Source organism: Pygoscelis adeliae, unplaced genomic scaffold, assembly GCF_000699105.1.
Source record: "Pygoscelis adeliae isolate BGI_AS28 unplaced genomic scaffold, ASM69910v1 Scaffold79, whole genome shotgun sequence".
In the NCBI taxonomy this organism is placed as follows: domain Eukaryota; kingdom Metazoa; phylum Chordata; class Aves; order Sphenisciformes; family Spheniscidae; genus Pygoscelis; species Pygoscelis adeliae.
The window spans coordinates 5702844-5720790 of NW_008825532.1; the positions used below are offsets into that span (position 1 = coordinate 5702844).

General features: G+C 43.8%; 1 protein-coding gene across 1 annotated transcript in view; it reads right to left on the bottom strand.

Annotated features, from left to right (window-relative positions):
- Nucleotides 1-9908: 9908 nt before the first annotated feature.
- Nucleotides 9909-17947, bottom strand: part of FGF13 (fibroblast growth factor 13) — a 118695-nt gene continuing 110656 nt past the window's right edge. The window contains exons 4-5 of the mRNA XM_009331721.1: nucleotides 12693-12891; nucleotides 9909-11431 (exon numbers count right to left, since the gene is read on the bottom strand). Coding sequence (XP_009329996.1) covers nucleotides 11295-11431; nucleotides 12693-12891 — 336 coding nt within the window. The 3' untranslated portion in view covers nucleotides 9909-11294. The remainder of the gene's footprint in view (nucleotides 11432-12692; nucleotides 12892-17947) is intronic.

Here is a 17947-nt window from a genome sequence, read left to right on the forward strand (position 1 = left end):
GGGGGGGGGTGGATACATACAACGTCTTCTTGGCCAGGATTTGCACAGGCCTGACGACAAGGGGAATTTTAAAGCAAGGGGCTGAAGGAAAACAGTGATGCGAGTCTGCGGGCGCTTTCTTGCCATCTGTTTGCTCTGTATCTGTTCAGGCACCAGTTCACAGACCGCAGCCTGTTACTGGTCACCAGTCCCATCACGAAAGGAGTCCAGCGTGCTGTGCAGGTATCCTGCAGCCTGGTCAAAAGAGGAGAAAATCACCCCTCTCCTTCTCTCACTCGTACTGCAGCATGCACCAGTAGCACGAATGAGGACTTGTATCACGCAAGAAAGCACGGGCAGCCGCAGGAACCCAGCTGCAGGGTCCACGTTGAGCTCACCAGCCTCCTTGGCTTTCTTTAGACCATAATTTGCCAGCTCCCAGCCCGTAAATGAGAGACCTGAGAATGACTGCAGAAACTTTCACTTGTCCAAGAGTATTTATATAATTTAATCGATAAATTGCATTGATTTATTTGCACTAAGTAACTCCTTGGGATCTGGATAATAGTGCATGGTGCTGTACAAACACATCATAAATAAATGTAGCTTGCAAATCAATTGCCAGATATTAGTGATTAATCTTCTCATAGTAAAATAATGTAATGTCTGTCCATTATGGATTTTTTAAAAAAATCTGACCTAAGAGGTTTCAGAGTCATTTATTTCAGGAAGGCTGCCCTTTAAGCCAGATCTTACACTTTTAAAAGGTCGTGGGGTTTAAATATCACGGTTCCTTACGAAGCACGGCTCCCTGAGTGGTTTGACAGCTGCCTTCCTCGGAACAAATCAAGGTCCTGTTCAAATAAGTGCTCAGCTGTTGAGGCTGAAGGCTGGGTTCTTGCAGGGAATTTCACACTACCGTCCTCTTTGGCTGCTGGTGCTGAATACATAAAGTACTGTAAAGGTTACCCAAAAGCCTGCGTACATTAACACATGTGAGGAGCAGCACAGACATTTTCCTTCATCAAGTCACTGGCTGGTTCGTTTTCTGACATTAGTGAGAGAGCTGGGGACAATATAATGTGGTGTTTTACTACACTACATTTCGTGCTAGTTTTATGCAGGCAAAAGACAAATCTCTCTGACGAGTGGTAGGTGTAATTCCAGGCGTGCTCAGCCCAATAAACCCCTTTCTCAGGCAGTTGAGCCAGACCAGACTGTGCCCATCAGATCCATTGCCCAACCTCGGTGCTCCCAAGCTGTGGACAGTCGAGCTGACTTCCCGTCTCATTCATCCCTGTGATGCATTATTATACAGCAAGGAGAAAATGCTTATTCTATATTTGTTCCTCAGGTTTTCCAGAAAAGGACAAACTTCCTTGTCTCTTTATCTTCCTCATCCTCTCTTAGCATGTGCAGTGCAGCAAGGAAAAAGGACTTTTAAAATAACTTATGTGCAATTGGTTTTCATGCCTACAACGTCTTTCTTTTGCTCTTTTCTTGTGCTCTCTTTTTCACGCACCTTTAGGCATGCATCACTTTATTTTATAGCACAGCATTCACTTTTAAGAAGGGCAGGTGATACTTGAGCTATTTGGATTAGGATGTTTTTGGTCTATGAGTGTTTACAGGACAGGGAAATGTGCATGTTTGCTGCTAAACTTTTAGTTGATTCTACTGACAAATTCACAGTGATAGCCTGGAGTCCACTTGGACACAGATGAGGTATTTGGCAGAGCACTGTTATCCATTGCATATGTGAACTAACACAAACCATCTGATTACAAATTCGGATTACAAATCAATGATTTCCTTCTGGTTATAGAGCAATAGCATGGCTTTAGCCCAAGGTTCAGACGATAAATAAAACTGGTTAAAGCCACTGCTGCTCAGCCGCTCGCCCTGGGCCTGTTTGTTCCAGGATGCAATATACTCGGGCTTGACGAGCTCATTCATTTTGGTTGACCTTTCTGTAACTACAGTGATTTTTTTCCTCTTGGAGCCATTTTCCCAGGAAGGCAAGGAGGTGACTTACCCTGTGCTCAGGGCAATCAGAGCAGAGACGGGCTTTGGTGGTTCGGAACCAGATGGCTGGCAGTTTTACTGGCATTTAATGAAGACTTCTGGTACTAAGACAAATGCCTAGATCTGTAGGCAGTCCGACTTTCAGTAACTTCTTCGCCACTTTTGAGTCATCATTAATACCATCCCACTCAGCGGTTATTCCTAGGCCTACTCTCTCTTCCCAGTACTTTTTTGCACATATACTTTTAATTTCCTTTAACCCTGCTGGTGATCAACCCTTTTCCCCCACTTCTTCTCTCATCTTGCCTGGCAAGCTCCATCCAGCTCTGCAATCTTTCTCAGCTGCTTAAACCCTTCTGCATTTCCATGGCAGTTTTCAAAGACTTGAGATCTTTGTGCAGCTTTTTGTGAAGTTTTAGCAGCTGCTTCCCCTCCCTGTTGCTGTGTCGGTCAAGGGACTGGAGTCTGCTTTCCTCTTTCATGCCATTGCTGAGCAGTTCTTCACCGTTGCACTTCACCCTGACGGATCAAAGCCTTTTCTACTGCAAACTTTTTTGATGAAGAAGTAATTGACTTCTAGCAAAGCGTCGGTCCCTTCCTGCTCACTGTACAAGGTGGGTCAGCCAGTACCAAGGGGAATATGGGGCTTGTGAAAGTGCTTGCATGAACAAGGCTAGCAGGGTTTTCATCTCCTAAACATTTTCCAGTTCACTGCCTTGGCAAGGTGGATTGCTGTGTGCTCTAAGCTCGCTTTGCACCACGAGGCACTCCTTTGAGCTTGCTGGTGCCAACCCCATTCTCACCAGTTCAAGCTGTTTGCCAGGGAGCTCTTGTATGACAAACATGAGCTGCTGTATCTACATAGATCTATCTATCATCTACCTATAATACATATATAAAATGTATATATATCTTTAGAGTGTGTGTGTGTGTGTGTGTGTGTGTGTGTGTGTGTGTGTGTGTGTGTGTGTGTGTGTGTGTGTGTGTGTGTGTGTGTGTGTGTGTGTGTGTGTGTGTGTGTGTGTGTGTGTGTGTAACACATTTCAATGTGCTTGTGTGAAGACATTTTCCTCCTTGGCAGAATTTAAACTCCGAGTGGGCTGCTTATCTTTAGAGTGTGTGTGTGTGTGTGTGTGTGTGTGTGTGTGTGTGTGTAACACATTTCAATGTGCTTGTGTGAAGACATTTTCCTCCTTGGCAGAATTTAAACTCCGAGTGGGCTGCTGTCTGTCTGATGTGGAGCATGATGGAAGAATTCTGCCTTTGTCTCCCTTGAAAATGAAAATGATCTAGAGCTGGCTCAGTAACATGCCACAGAGAGATGTGCTGGAGGCCGGCTCTGCTGTGGGTGAGCAGCTGCCAAAGCTCTCCTGGAGCCAGATATGTAACTGGGTAGGCACGGTCCCCTGTTCTGCAATGTGCATCTTGTGAGGGGCCACACTGAGGAGGAGCAGGACCCTCAGCAAGTCACCTCCAGTGGGGAAACACTGATGAGACGCTGGCTTTGCATGACAGCAGGGATGCCATGGACCTGCCGTGGGAGGCTGACGTGTGCCTGGGCTCCACATCGTGCATCTTGAATGTTGATTAAATTTGCGGAAAAGGATACAACAGGACCAAGCATTAGTGACCAAGAAGGTAAGGCTGGTGATGTGTTCATATGTTGAGCCTTAGGGATCATCCAAGCAGCAGAGGACACTAGCTGGTAAGAGCAGCATCCATATTCCTGACAGGTTTATTATTTCCTTCGCTTTCTCTTTGTTTTGCTCAGTCTACCCTGATTAAGTGATCATAAGATCCGCTGATTGAAACTCCCTAGAAAAACCTCATTATATTATCTAATGCAAAACCTTTGTATTATTTAATGCAAAGTAATATTTTCACCAGCATCTCTGTAGCAGGTGGGTTCCCAAATGTTGTCATTACTTCCAAAGGCAATAATTGTTCTTTTAAATGAAGAAAGTTAAAAAACCACCCCTTTAAACAACAACAAAAGTTCTGCTTTTGCTTAACAAGGAAAGAAGTTTCATTTTAAAAGATCACTCTATATTATTAACTCGCTTAATTATCAGAAGGCATGGTTGGATGAGCAGACAATTAAAATACGGAGAAGCTCAGAAGGAAAAGTTCATCAGTGCATTAGACAGACAATGGGGGAAAGTAAAACTATTTCAAGTACCATTTGAAGGAAACCTTTTGGGAAGGAAATAGGATTAATTAAGTTTTGAACCGGTTAATTTTGTTATCTAAAAATATTTCATAGATTAACACTGTAACATACTTATGCATGAGGTAATGTCTAAGGTCCTTCAGCAACAGGGTGAATTGCTGGTCTAGATAAAGGTACTTCAAATCAGCATGGGACTCCAGACTTACTGGAGTCCATGGTGTATTCTGCAACCGAGATTAGGATCAGGCCTTGAGACATCCACAGCAGAGGAGTCTGAACTCTGCCATATTACTTTGCTGTACTGGTCGTGGGTCAGGGTGTGAGCTGAGTCCTGCTAAACTCAAGGAGTGGCAGTGGTTTTGTTGCCTCTCATGGAGAACGCGTCCCACTTTGATCCTTAAGCTCCATCCCCTCCTTCACCTCCCTTTATTGGCCTTGTCCTGTTCATCGTAAGGAAAGTGAAACTTCTACTTCATCGCTCTAAAACATCTTTGGTAGAGCTAAACAGTGACCTGGAGTAATGTGTGGTGAAGCCACTGTCACCAGAAATATCCCTGAACAAGAGTAATTTTCCTTCTGACATTTTATTCCCATTACGCCTTCCCCGGAGCACGTGTGTGCACAGCACCAGGGATGCTCCAAGTGTCTTTTGGAGGGTTTCTGAGCACAACACTAATTCATGTAAACTCTTTTCTACCTTTCCTTTTTCCTGTTCCCCTTGAGAGGATGTCTGAAAACGTTTCCTTCCACAGATTTGTCTCCCTGAGGTTTTGTTTGCAGGGCTGATCCTGAGCTTACAGTAGGAAAAAGAGAAGACAGTTTTCACTGACTTGGGCTCAGGCCTCACTATGGTTTTCTTCAAGACATATACAGTATTGTTTGAAAACACTAAAAGAGCTCTGAGTTCTTGTCTATATGAAACTTCCCTGCTGCAAAGGTTTGGACAATGGAGTCTGTGCCCCACTCCAAGTGCAGGGCCCTGCTTTGTGTAACTGGGTCCAATAATTGAATTAAATCAATACACAAAGGAAGGGCAAAAGAATGATCTGCTCACCCCAGTTGGATAGGGCTTTTGTTTGTGCCTTAGTTTTCTTTAAGGTGTGGGTGACGAATCATGACAAATTACTTTTCAGAGCTTTGCAGTCTATTCACTAATGAATTAATTTTAACAGGCGCCAGCCATGGTCCTCCCAGCGCTGCTGCCGCCACGGCCGTTCAGCCACAGCAAGCAGCATTTTGCCATCAGTGCCTGAGCAGTTCTTTTCAGTGCAAAGCCCCCGAATTCACCCCAGGCTCCCCTGGGAGCACGCTCTGAACCGAGACGTCTCCACGCAGGAGCAAAGACAGAGTGTAAAAGAGACGTGCCAGTCAGCTGTGTGTCCCCCAAAAATATGCCATCGACAGCTCAGATCAGCCCTGATCAACATCTCATCAAATCAACCAGCCCTGTGCACTACAAATGCCAGGACAGTGACAACTCTTCCTCCACATACAAATGTGATGGCCCTTGGTGGAGGGTGGACCTGTGACCCTGTCCTCGGCAAGGGGACAAGCTCAGAAAAGGAGTGTGTGATGTGCGATGCTGAGAAACCCATGGGAGATGAGAGCATTCGTCCTGCCCCTCCAGTTGTTGAATTTAGGTGAGAAATGCGAAACATATGTGGGGAAAAGATTAGGCCTACGGGTGCTTGAAAGTAATTTTCCATACATGGTATTTAAGAATCTTAACTTCCAAATCATTAATAATGATCTTTGAAGAGAACCCTATAAACTGTCTTCCAGTTCCTGATGAGATGGAATAATTTATTACTTCAATTTCTCTGATTAATGTAAAACGTGTTTCAAATTTGGGTTCTCCTTTAATATTTAAACTTCCCCATGAGAGGAGCTGCAGAAGGGCAGGGTGATTGAGTGCCCCCCAAACTGACGCGGCATGTTCCCAAAGCAGGGTAGGCTCTGCTACTGGAGCCGATAAGCAATAAAAGCCATCATGCACCAGCAAACCCAGCTTGTTTCAGGATCCTGCTCTCCAAAAGGCATGAACCTCGGTGCCAACCTGCCAGGAAAGAACAGGGCCCCACAGCTCTGCTCACTCATGCCAGGGAAGAGAATTTCTTAAAAATTTACCCATGATCTGAGCTGGGAATTTTAAGTTGTCAAGGACATCTTCCCCTAAAAAGAGCTGAAAAAAAGCCCAAAGACGGTGTTATTCAGGGTAAATTGCATGGCAGAGCTTTTTTCCTAAGAAACCAATTTATTTTAAATAGGCTTTCTACCATTCTTTTGTGTCATTTTTGCAGAGCCAAAGTCAGACAAAACCATGGTGGTCTTTGTCTTGGTCTCACACTGTGTAGGAAACTGGGCTCCAATATTTAGAGTAGCCATTTCCTGAGCTGGTAAAATGCATCACACTTTCTGTGTCCTCCATGGACCATGGCGAGGCTACAGCAACTGAAGGATCCATCCGTGGTGGTCTTGTCTTGACCATTCAAGTTGCCCCTCTCTGGTTCAAGAAGACATAGGAAAAGGACAATGTTAGCACAGAGGGGTCTATACGCCAAGGAAAGTTAATGGTGTAATGCACCAGTGCTGGAGTGGAGAACCCTTAAATACCTGCAGTGGTAAAATTCAGAGCCCAGACAAGAGGGAGTCTGTTTTAGAGAGAATCATTTATTCGAAGATAGGAGGTTGTTATGTACAGATTCTGTCCTGCAAAAGTGTCCTGGTCATAGATTTGTCAGGGAGACATTTAAACCTGTTAGAGCTGGCTCTGGTCTCCACGCAGAGATACTCAAGACACAGCAGAGCTCTGCCAGACCTGGCTTTTGTGCTGGTGCTCAGCTGGGGAGAGGCCTGGCGTACCACAGCATCCCTGAGCTTGTAACACCATCTTTATCCCACCGGAAAACCTGGCCCGTGGGCTGGAAACCAGTGGTGGGGACACCAGACGGTGCTGCAGAAGGCGCACCGTTCTTCCCTGGGATGACTTGGGAGATATTTTCCCTAAGTAGGGAATCGTCTTCCATCGTGCCAGCGATGAACATGGCTGAGCAAGTGGCTATGGAGATACAACCATGCTATGAGGTAGCATGAGGTAAATGAAAAGAAAAAAGAAAGATCTCTGTGATACAGAGAAGAGCTCTTCCCACCCTCCCTTACCCCGAAACCAGGCCAAGCAGGCAATGACTGAGTCCCCTGCAGAGACCTCCGAGAAAGCAGCTCTGACAGGTGGATCACAAAAAGGCGGCAGTTTTGCCTCATAATCGTTGTGCTCCTAGCAGTATTCCTCCCAATTTCATGGGTGACCTGTTTTCTTTTGGGTTGGCAGGTAGTATTTGTCAGCCTTTCACAAGGTCTCCGCACAGCCCCTGCGGTGGCTCAGGGCTTTGCCAAGTGAAGCCCAGGTGAATCAGAAAGCTGCTGTGCCGGTTTTGCACCTCCTGAGCCAACTCCGGGCCTGTGGTACGGTGCACGGAGCGTGGGCAGCATTGGTGGAGGGGCAGGGACAAGAGAAATGGCAGATGAAAGGCATCAGCCATCACATTGGCCATAACAGAAGGGCCTGAGACCAAGCCTTCTGCAGACGGTTAGTGGCTCACAGCCAGTGCAGGGCTTGGTTTCATACCGGCCCCCGGGCTTTGTCCTCATTCCAGGTGTGCATCTTACTGCACTCTGCCACTGTGCGTGTGGCAGAGCAAAGTGGCTCTAAGTTTTCTTTTGATAGACAACATGGACATTTTTCCAACAACTAGCAGATTTCTTAAATGAAGGTATTATCCAGGAGTCATCTGTTTGACTTTTTAATTTATGGGTGCTGAAGGATAAGTAAATGCTCTAGAGTCTGGCTCCTAAATCTGGTCCTGTGCTGAAGCCACATTCCTGTCTACCCAAGGGTCTTTGCTGGCTGGGTCAGAGTATCACCTTCATGTCACTGTCTGCGGAGGCACATTTAACTCTATTTCTCCTTATTAAATCTCAGGCTGTGGCTCCAGGGACTACATGTAAAACCCTGGGCATAATCCCCCACTTTGCCCATAGTGTACATGAGCTTTTGTCTACTGTCAGGAGTCTATCAAGAGTATTCCCCTTTCAGTCCACAATACCCTGAAGGAAAAACTATTGCTGGAACAGGTTCGTCAGAAATTTAACATAATTGTCAAAACCAGCTACTTGTTTTGGCTCATCTGTCTACCATATCTCTCTTCTCCTCTCAATCCAAGAGTGGGCTTTGTTAGCCCACTTTGAAACTAGGGACTTGGCAGCGAACGCTCACAGCTGATGCCAACGTCAATATGAAGGATGGGTCAGACTACAGACCTCAGAAAGGGCAATTTGTGAGATGAGCATTTTTCTTTCACTGCAGTTGACCTTCAAGATTGGATGTAATGGGGATGGGGAACAACAGTAAGATTGCAGCTATAAAGCAAAGCAGCAGACCTCCAGTTATCTTTAGGATAGTAAATGCTCAGCATTGAACGATGTATCTAACTAGCTTTGCCACAAATACGCCTAGTTTTAATCAGGTTTTATGTTCCTAACGCACTGGGACTCCTTTTTTGGAACACGCACCTCAATAAGTCTGATGGTTGGGGTTGGGAGGGTTAAGAGAAATGTTCCAGGAGGGCATAGCACTTGAAGGGAACAGATGCTCCAGACTCACTGAGTTATCAAAATCTCTGGAGCAATCACGGCCACACCTTCAATTTTTAAGGATTTCTATGGCACTGGTTGTACTCCCACCTTCTTCACCCTTTGGAAGGGGAGAGCTGAGGACGCCCAGGCCCTCTGAAGGCCAGCAAGACGGTAGTATTTGGGAGGGCAACACCCTGCTCCAATATGGGAGCTCAGCAAGCCAGAGCTCTTTGCCTACTATTTGCCACAAAACAACAAATCTAGGGGTTTCATCTGAAACATAATCTCCTTCTCTTTCAGCCCCAATCTTTAAAAAACCCCCATTGTCCCAGCCTGGTCTGAGGTCTAATTCCAGCTTGGTCAAGTGTGAGGGACACAGAGCAGACAGCACAATACCTGATGTTAATTTCAGGCTAACATTTATATGTAGCTTTTTGCCTCCATTCCCATTATTACCTTCCAGAACTGGTTCTTCAGCCACCCATGGTGAGAACTTGTTCCTCCCAGGACTTCTCCAAACACCTGGATGAGTGAAGCTCACCTGTCAGAGCTGCCTGGATGTTATAGATGAGAAAAGTTCTCACTGATGTTTTTGGAGAGAAAAGGCAGGAAAGAGGGACATTTTCTCTCCAGAGCGTGTGCACAAAGGCAGGAGGCATAGGAGCCTTTTTCCTCGAGACCAGATAAAGCTGGCTCCTAAAGCGTACCTGCAGTGATGCACAGCAAACTGAGCACCCTCAAGGTGCCACCCTGGCACAAGCAGCGCTTGACTTACCGGATCTCTTTGGGACCCCCCGTGCCGCGGGCTGCGGGGAGGTGTGCTGCGAGGTAGTGCTACGTGGCTGCGCTAAGGAAGTCTAACAGGGAGGGCAGAGGCGGAGAAGCTGGAGAAGCTCAAAGCAGAGGAGTGCAACTCACTGGGGCTGCAGCAGCGCACAGCAGAGGGGCCGTTACCGAGACTTTTGGCACTTAATCATCACCGTGTTTTGAGTATCTCGGCTGGGCATGTAAGAGCAGTTCTAACAATACCCGAAAGAAAGAACGTGTTCTCATTTGTATAGTGTACGGCATTACAGGGGAATAACCCATTACATCATAGAAAGATTTTGAACATGAATTACAGCATCTTTTATAACTTTATAATTTAACTGCCAACCCTTTCCCTTGAAATTGATCATGGAGGTACATCATATAATCAAACAAGCTTTTTTAAAAAGTACATCTTAATATAAATAGTTTATTCAGTGCATGGTTGTGTATACAACAAATAATAAACAACTCTTTTGTACGAGGCAGAAAGCTGCCTGTACAGAACTATGTCAGTTTTGGAGCACAGAATCCAACGATGATTAATGCACAAAATCTTACACATCATGCAACTCTATGCCAATATTCCAACTTTCTCCCATGCAACAGACATGATGACCTAAATGGAAACCTAACTACATTTTTTAAACAATTGTTTCCAATAGCATGTATAAGTATATGTTGTTTAGGGGTAACCTGTCCTAACGCTTCCTCCTACACAATATTCACGTGCCCGTTACAGTGAAAGAAGGACTTTTACAAATAAGACGTTTCTTATAAAAAAATTAAGTCACCTTAATTCCACAGTTTCTGTCTTTAGAAAAGAAGCCACAACAATAGTTTAACATGACACACAAAATGGAATTAAGAGAAATCTACACTGGAGGATAATTTTATCCCTTTCTGTTAACTTCCACTTGGGATAACAAAACAACTCAATTCCTACAGACTGGGGTTAGCACAAGAACTTTACCAGAAACTACAAATCTATAAAAATTTATATTTCATTGTGTTTAAAACCACAAGAACACTGTTTGCTTGAGCCTGAGACACCAACTCTCAGTTCCAACCCTGAATTTTTAATTATTTTTTTAAAGACATAGCTTTAAAGACCCATTGGAGTTCAGAAATCAAAAAGTTGCACTATTCCAAATTAAAGGATACATTTTTTATCAAGCCTTAGATATAAAACGGTAAGCCAAGGAAACAACAGAGTTTACATATTTGTTTTTCGTTTGCCCCTATAAAACATACAAGCATTAAAATTTCCTTTGAAGAGCAAAAGTGGTCTTTTTCTGAGTTGGAAAGCAAATTCTTATCAGCAGTGAATGCTGTGAAATGTTTTTGTTTCGTATTCCACAAAGCATAGGGGAGAGAGAGAGAAAGAGAGAGAGAGAAAGAGAGAGAGAGAAAGAGCTGGACATTTCTTCTCCGAGATTTATTCCGCAGTTATGTTTGCTGGCTATCCAAGTGCCTTGTGATATGCACAAGCATATTCTACATTATTGGGGTATATCCTTTGACAACCAGTAGATCTAATGGCTGATAAACGAGTGACCTATGCAAGTTCGGTGGCTTGTCCTGGGCAATTGAACGTTTGGATGAAAGACTGCTAGTAAGAATTCAACTGCATCCAGAGGTAAGGTTCTGTTTAGAGAGCACTTGGCTTGCCTGAACCTGGCTACGTTGACTCGTTTTGGCTCATGGATTTACCCCCATTTAGCACTCCTGAAACACTTCTGCTCTTTGTTGGGGTCCCACTTCCAGATCTTGAGAACTCTGTGAGATCGTGGAGAGAAGGCTCTTTGTACATGGCCACTGCAAAGCAAAAAAGAGGCAGCACATCAGCACACGTTACGGGCTACTCAGTCTGTGGGTGCAAAGTCTGGCTGCGAAACGTTGGGATTTTTCGTTCAGCAATATGCAATGTAAGGAGTGAATGAAAGAAACATGGCAAGGAGACCTCTTCCATTTCAAACACTCCCTCAGAACCTCTGAGGGCCTCTTCAAGGGAATGACATTTTAGAGAAGGGAAAAACCACAGCTCCCTCCCTCTCCCAGTTAAATCACCCACCTACCCACTGCACTTACAAAACTCTGCAAGTAGACCTAAGCTGATATAAATCAGCATTTCCTTATTAATGGTGAAGTAGCACTGTCGACAGCTGTGATTCGACCCGTTACTTGTATACCTAGCCTAAGGAGCTGGGTGCGAAAATGGATTTTCAGTCTTCTTTTCCTTTGTTTCCACACACATTAGAAGTGAGGATCAATCTTGACATCAGTTGCCTAACACCTAGTCCTAAATGTAGACTGCCAAACTAGTCCAGCATCCACCCAGGGCTACGCACCTTTGAAATATACTCTCTGATTTCAAAATGACACTGCCATAAAAGCCTACCTAAGAGCATAACCCAGAAGTAGAAGGCTTCATTCCTCTTAAGGAAGGAGCATACGGAAGCTAGTTCTTCTGGAGAAAAGGAGCACCTCCATACATCGACTGAGATCTCCCTCTTTGCATTGACCAGAGAGGGAGCCAAGTCTGACCACAGTCCTGATTCGGATCCTTCAGTTAACTGGGATGATTGTACGTCCCGGCTTTTAATACACAGCAGTATACGTACGCCACATGCATTATTACCTTTAATGTCGTATGCTGATGCCACATTAATTGCGGTTTAATAAGCACCGCATCTTAGAACTTTATCTCAGACAAAACCAGACAAACAAACATCCTGTAACATAAAGCACAGATGACAAGCTCTACAGCAAGTCGCTGGTGGCCTGTGAGCAGATGTTTGAGCCACTCCAGGTAGAGCCTTCGTTACCTATAATGGAGACACTGTGGGCTTTGGGCACAAAGAAACTAATACGCGTATTTGGTTAGATGAGAGAAAAGCGGAGGTAACGTAGAGAAACCTAAAAAAAGCAGCTCTGGTTAGATTAACAGCGTGTTACAGAACATTATACTCCTGTTATATAAGTAGCTGAACCCTTCAAATGTGTATGCACAGCAATTAAACATCTCTGACATAAGATAATGTCAGTTCAGATAGATGGAGCAAACCCAAGCAATTACCTTTTAATGGTTTTGGAAGAAAGTGTGCTGCAGGTTTATTTTTCTTCACGTGGTTTCCTTTCATTATTTCTCCTTCTTTGTTAAGACCCAAATACCAACCCCGGCCAGACTGTTGCTGTCTGTAGATCATTGAAGAATACGTCACATAGTAGTTTTCAAATACCGATTCTTTGAACTTGCATTCAGGTGTGAAATGTTCCTGTAAGAAAGTAACAGATCAATATGTGCAGTGCTGAATCTCACATCAGTTAATGAAAAAGCATCCAATATTCATTGCTTTCCTGACGGTTAAAAGATATAGCTTTCACCCTCCACTATCCAATTATGAAACATGGGCCCTAAAAGTATTAACAAAAGAGTAACACAATTTGAAACCCGTGAAATGATGCTGTGAGCAGCTCAAAGTAGCATAACAAAATCTTTTTGAACCATGAGTAAAAAGTCTAAGTGAAGAAATATTGATTGATGCAACTAATGGACATTAGGCAGACGCAGCCCTGATGTCAACCCCAAGGAACCAGCTGTGGTCCAGCCCCACAGGCGAGAAGCGAGGCCACATAATGCCTTTGTGCATTAACTGCTGGCCTTAACTGCTTATGAGGAAAGTGCAATAAAAATTCAAAGCCAGGATGCCATGAGTAAATGGTCGTCTCTTACTAACCCAGCAATATTAAGTTAGCTTGTAGCAGCTGCCGCTTTGGTCTAATCTATGCTCTTTCTCTGCCCAGCGTATCACCCACTGAAAGCCCAGCTGTCAGAGACCCATGCAGACATTAGCCTCTGCTCCGGGACTGGCAAGAGTTTAACGGTAGCACAGCTGAAAGCACACAGGATCAAGCTTTAGTCTTCATGTTGAATTGCACTGCTTCTTTTGGGGAGATGGTATTGGGCTAACAGTTAAAATGAAGAGCAATAATCCAGGAGAGAGACTTTTTCTTCCTGCCAGTGGTGTGACTGGCTTTCACTGTGCAATGGTCTTGACTTAATCAATACCTTTTGACACTATTGCCCAGATTCAAAAAAGGATACAGACATGAAACATGGGTCTTGGAGGGACCTAAGACCAAAATGCCAGTCCTGACAGCACCACTCGGCTGCTTCCTAATGCCTCTGGGTGCTTCAGGTTTTTTAATGTTAAAAGTTCCGACAACGTCTCACCTATGGACCCCTAAATGTCCATAAAATATGAAAGAGGAAGGGCTTGGTCTGGTGATGCAAATGTTAGCATCACAGTCCTGCCTGTCGTCGCACCGCACAGCAGCCAGCTGTTTGCTGGTCTCTCCTTATGAAGGCAGCCAGCTTCAGTGGAGCTGCCCTTGTGCTTAAAGTATCCTACAGCAGCGTGAAAGAAAGGAGGAAAAATTGTGCTTGCATAATGATTGTAATTTTGATTTTAAAAAATCAAAGGAAATTAAATGTCTCAGGAGCTTAAGATGTTCTTATCTAGTTTCTCAAATATTCTTGTGTGAGAAAAAGATGGTATTTAAAAAAAACCAACCCACTGTGCATTTTCTGCACATCTTTTGCCATTTTGTCTTCTCATAGGAAAAAGAAAAAAACCTCCCATCCTCTGACTGGCGTTTGCTTCAACAAAGAGTGTGAAGTAAGCAATTTTCTTCTTTTTTTCTTCAAGCTAATTGGCTGTTATTTAGTTAATTGACGATTGGTTTCAATTGCTGTCAAATGGGGACAGGCACTGCATTTTTGCAAGATTTCTAAATAAAAGCCTTCCACCACTGTACCCTGCCCAGCACTAGCCATGTTAACAAAGACTATTACAAGTGTATCATCCAATTAGCAGCAAAATGGAAAACTACAGTGCTCCCACTGGAACATTATAGTTTATGTACAGTAAGCTGGAGCTGTTTCGGGTACAGAAGGCTTGCTTGTACACAGCAGCAGAGGGTTAGACTGCAAACAGAACCACAACATTTACTCTGGCTCCCTTGGGAAGCAAGTTAACCTCAGTATGAGCAGCAGGAGCCAACAGCCTGCAGAGTCCCTTGAAACAGAGTGGGGAGACAGAAAGACAGACACTAAAAAACTCCTTCACCCCTGATTTTTCCCTCGGCTGTGAGGCTTGTGATAACAAGCCGTGGTGGAAGCCCTGTGCTGCTATAAGTGAGTTTGCAGTTGAGCCCATGTACAGCCTGGCGGCCATCCCCCATGAGCATCACAGACAGCAATCCCCTCCCTGGAGCATCCCGCAGTTCAGCAGTTACTACCATGGTGGTGATTTCTTGCAACAATCAGCGGGGCACGGAAACAAAGACACCTCTCTGTAATGTGCTCGGTTACCACGCCAAATTCCCTCCCAATTTTTCTGGCGCTAAAGCAGACCACCTCATTCACCTGACTGGCTTGGCACAGAATCATGCTCCTTTGCTTGACTGACTTCTGCTTAATTCCTCAGCCACGGCTGCAGCTTCAGAAAGGTGCTGCATGGTGGGAAAGGCATCCTCCTTGCCAAATAAAAGTTGATCCCACATGAGCTGTTTGCAGAAGCTGAAGTGCTCTGCTTGCTCCTGAATACTAAGCAGCTGCTTACCTTTTGCAAGTGTTTGTTCCCACCCATCACTTGCCTTTAGTTTAATCCAACATGTGTCTTTCCTACTCATTAAAAAAAGCCAGGAAGGAGAACTGGAAAGGGAAGCTCTGAATGAGGAATGCTAGCGAATGTGCTCCTGATTTGGGGTATTACAATTAAAATGTACTTTTCTGAGCTTGGCGTGTCCATGTGCCAACCTAACTGGGTATGGACAGGGCTTCTATCAGCACATCAGTTCAAAATACAGTGTGGAGCAGCAAGTGCAAAATGGCCATTATGTTTTCTTTGCTGGCAAATTCTTTAATAATGTACCGAGGAAGTGCAAGTTAAAGTTGGGGGAGGGCTGAGTGCCCCAATTAAAACTGATCTTTTCCAGGTCATCTAGTCAATCCTATTGAAAATTTATACATAAGTGTTGAATCCTAAAACCAGTTTTTTCCTGTCTCTCAGCTGTCCTCTTTGTCCATCTTTGCAGTGAAAATAATTCGAATGAGTTCTGAGAAGTCCAATGTTATGAATATATTGTTATGCAAACCATGAAAAATAGGTATTTGTGTGAAGTAATATTTCAATCATCCCTCAGAAGTCAGGGATGATGGCACCTACATGACAGTAAATTGCACTCACCCAAGCCCCTCACACATGCACCCTAACAATGAATGAGGGAATGAATGAATGAATGAATAAATAAAAGTTAAAGAAAGTGCTGGATTCACTGTAGTCATGACTCAGCCATGCTTAAGTAAGCAAGATGAACTGTCAGGAGCTTCTTGGTTTTGAGCTGATCAGCTGAACTACTGAAATGTTTCTTCATGAACAGATCTGCAGCTGCATTAAATATGTGAAAAATAATTAAAAAAGAATAATTTGGTGTATGGTAATATGGTAAAAAGGCCTTGCCGCATACACTGAGAGTGGCTGTATTTCCAGGCAGCTGACTATATTACATCTAAAATAATCCAGTCTCTTCCATACAAATACTGCATTACGGGTATGCCAAGGCTGAAAGCTGAAGTACTGTAAAAGCGAAGCTGGAATTCTTCCTGCTCTAATTGTGCAAAAGCCGTGTTTCAAGCCAAAGACCGTCCAAATTATCAGCCATCACACCCACCTACACTGCAAGACTGCATATTAATTCTTCTGGCCCCCAAATGATCGTGATGCAGGAACTCAGACTTCCCATAGACAGAAAATAGGAAATGTGCTTTAAAGAAGGTATTTAGTGTCTTCAAGTTTCTGTCATATTATAGAAGCTTCTCATCAGGATGGCTGTAGGCACAATGCACGCAGGAGGGCAAAGATGTTTGCTCTCTGCTATTTATTGCATACTGTATTTGCAGCGTGGATACCCATCAGCAAGGGACATCACCAAATACTTTACGGGGTAGTAAGTGACCTAACTTAAAAGTCGTTAGGTCAATACTGAGTTTGCTAAATGTCTGCATATCACTATAGGTTGAATGTCCTGCAGCTACCCTACAGCAGTTGACCCGAACAATCAGAAATTTTATTCAGATGGATTTAGTGCTAGGAGCATGAATAAACGACAAGAAAAACAATTAACTTTGAAAAGTATTTGGGAAAAGTATTGGGTACTTGGGAAATTTGGAAAATGTTCTTACATATTGAGCATATAATTATATTCCATGTGATCAATGACTATGTCTGCATATGGGATTTATTCTTTATTTTCTCCACTTAATGAAAATTGGATTTTTTTCCCTTCATATCCTGATTTCTTTCAGGACTATAATGTAGCCCAGCATTCCATTCTATAATGATGAATTTTTGAAGGAGCCTCTTTAAGGCTCCAGAATAGTGATTTTCTGCGCCACTGAGCCTGCCTTTTTTTATTAACAGAGATTGATTTTCTCCATCTTGGCATGTGAAGTTCCAGGGTGTAGCCTCTGGATCATCACCCAGTAATGTGCAGTGATATCAACAGCACAAGATGTGAATAATTCAACTTTAACTTTATCAGAAAAAACAGCTTTTAGATCACCAGTGTGAGAAGATTCTCTGAAGAAACCGGTATTTCGTGAAGCCACCAAAAGCTGTTTGCTATAGGAATGGAAACTTGCAATTATCTTGAAACAATTTATTCTGGATCAGATATATTACAGTTCCCACAGATAGGTTCCAATCCCACAATATTGACTGTTTTGCTTAAATTTATCTATTTTGAGGAATCCTAGTGATTTCAGTGGGAGCAACTCACAATACATGAATATGTACAGGTCTTGTAGGACTGTAATTAGGAAGACTGTTTGACCGTGTAATCGTGACTGTATACAACCAGTCACGGCAAAAGACATGCTCATCAAAAGCTGTGTGGGCTTTTGAAGACCTGCGCTACCGGTGCAGTGAGGAGCTTCATTTTGGCTATGTCTATTCCAGGTGAGTTCTCACAAAGACATCGCAGGTAGCCCAAAGCCCTCAGGAGGTGCTGTAATGCTGAACTAACTGCTGCTTGAACAGAAAAACTACTGCTGAAAGGAATTTGTGGAAGGCTGTAATTCCCCTTGAGTTCACTACAATCTGAAGGCGTGTGTACCGGCCATGCGACCAGGTAAAGAAGAAATTAAATTCAAAATTATATAGAAAAGATACACTAAATTCTTTCATCAGGAAACCTACTTACTGCCAGGAGTGATAGGAAGGCACAATTTTCCTGGAAGGTGATCCCAAACAACTCCATAGGATGGAA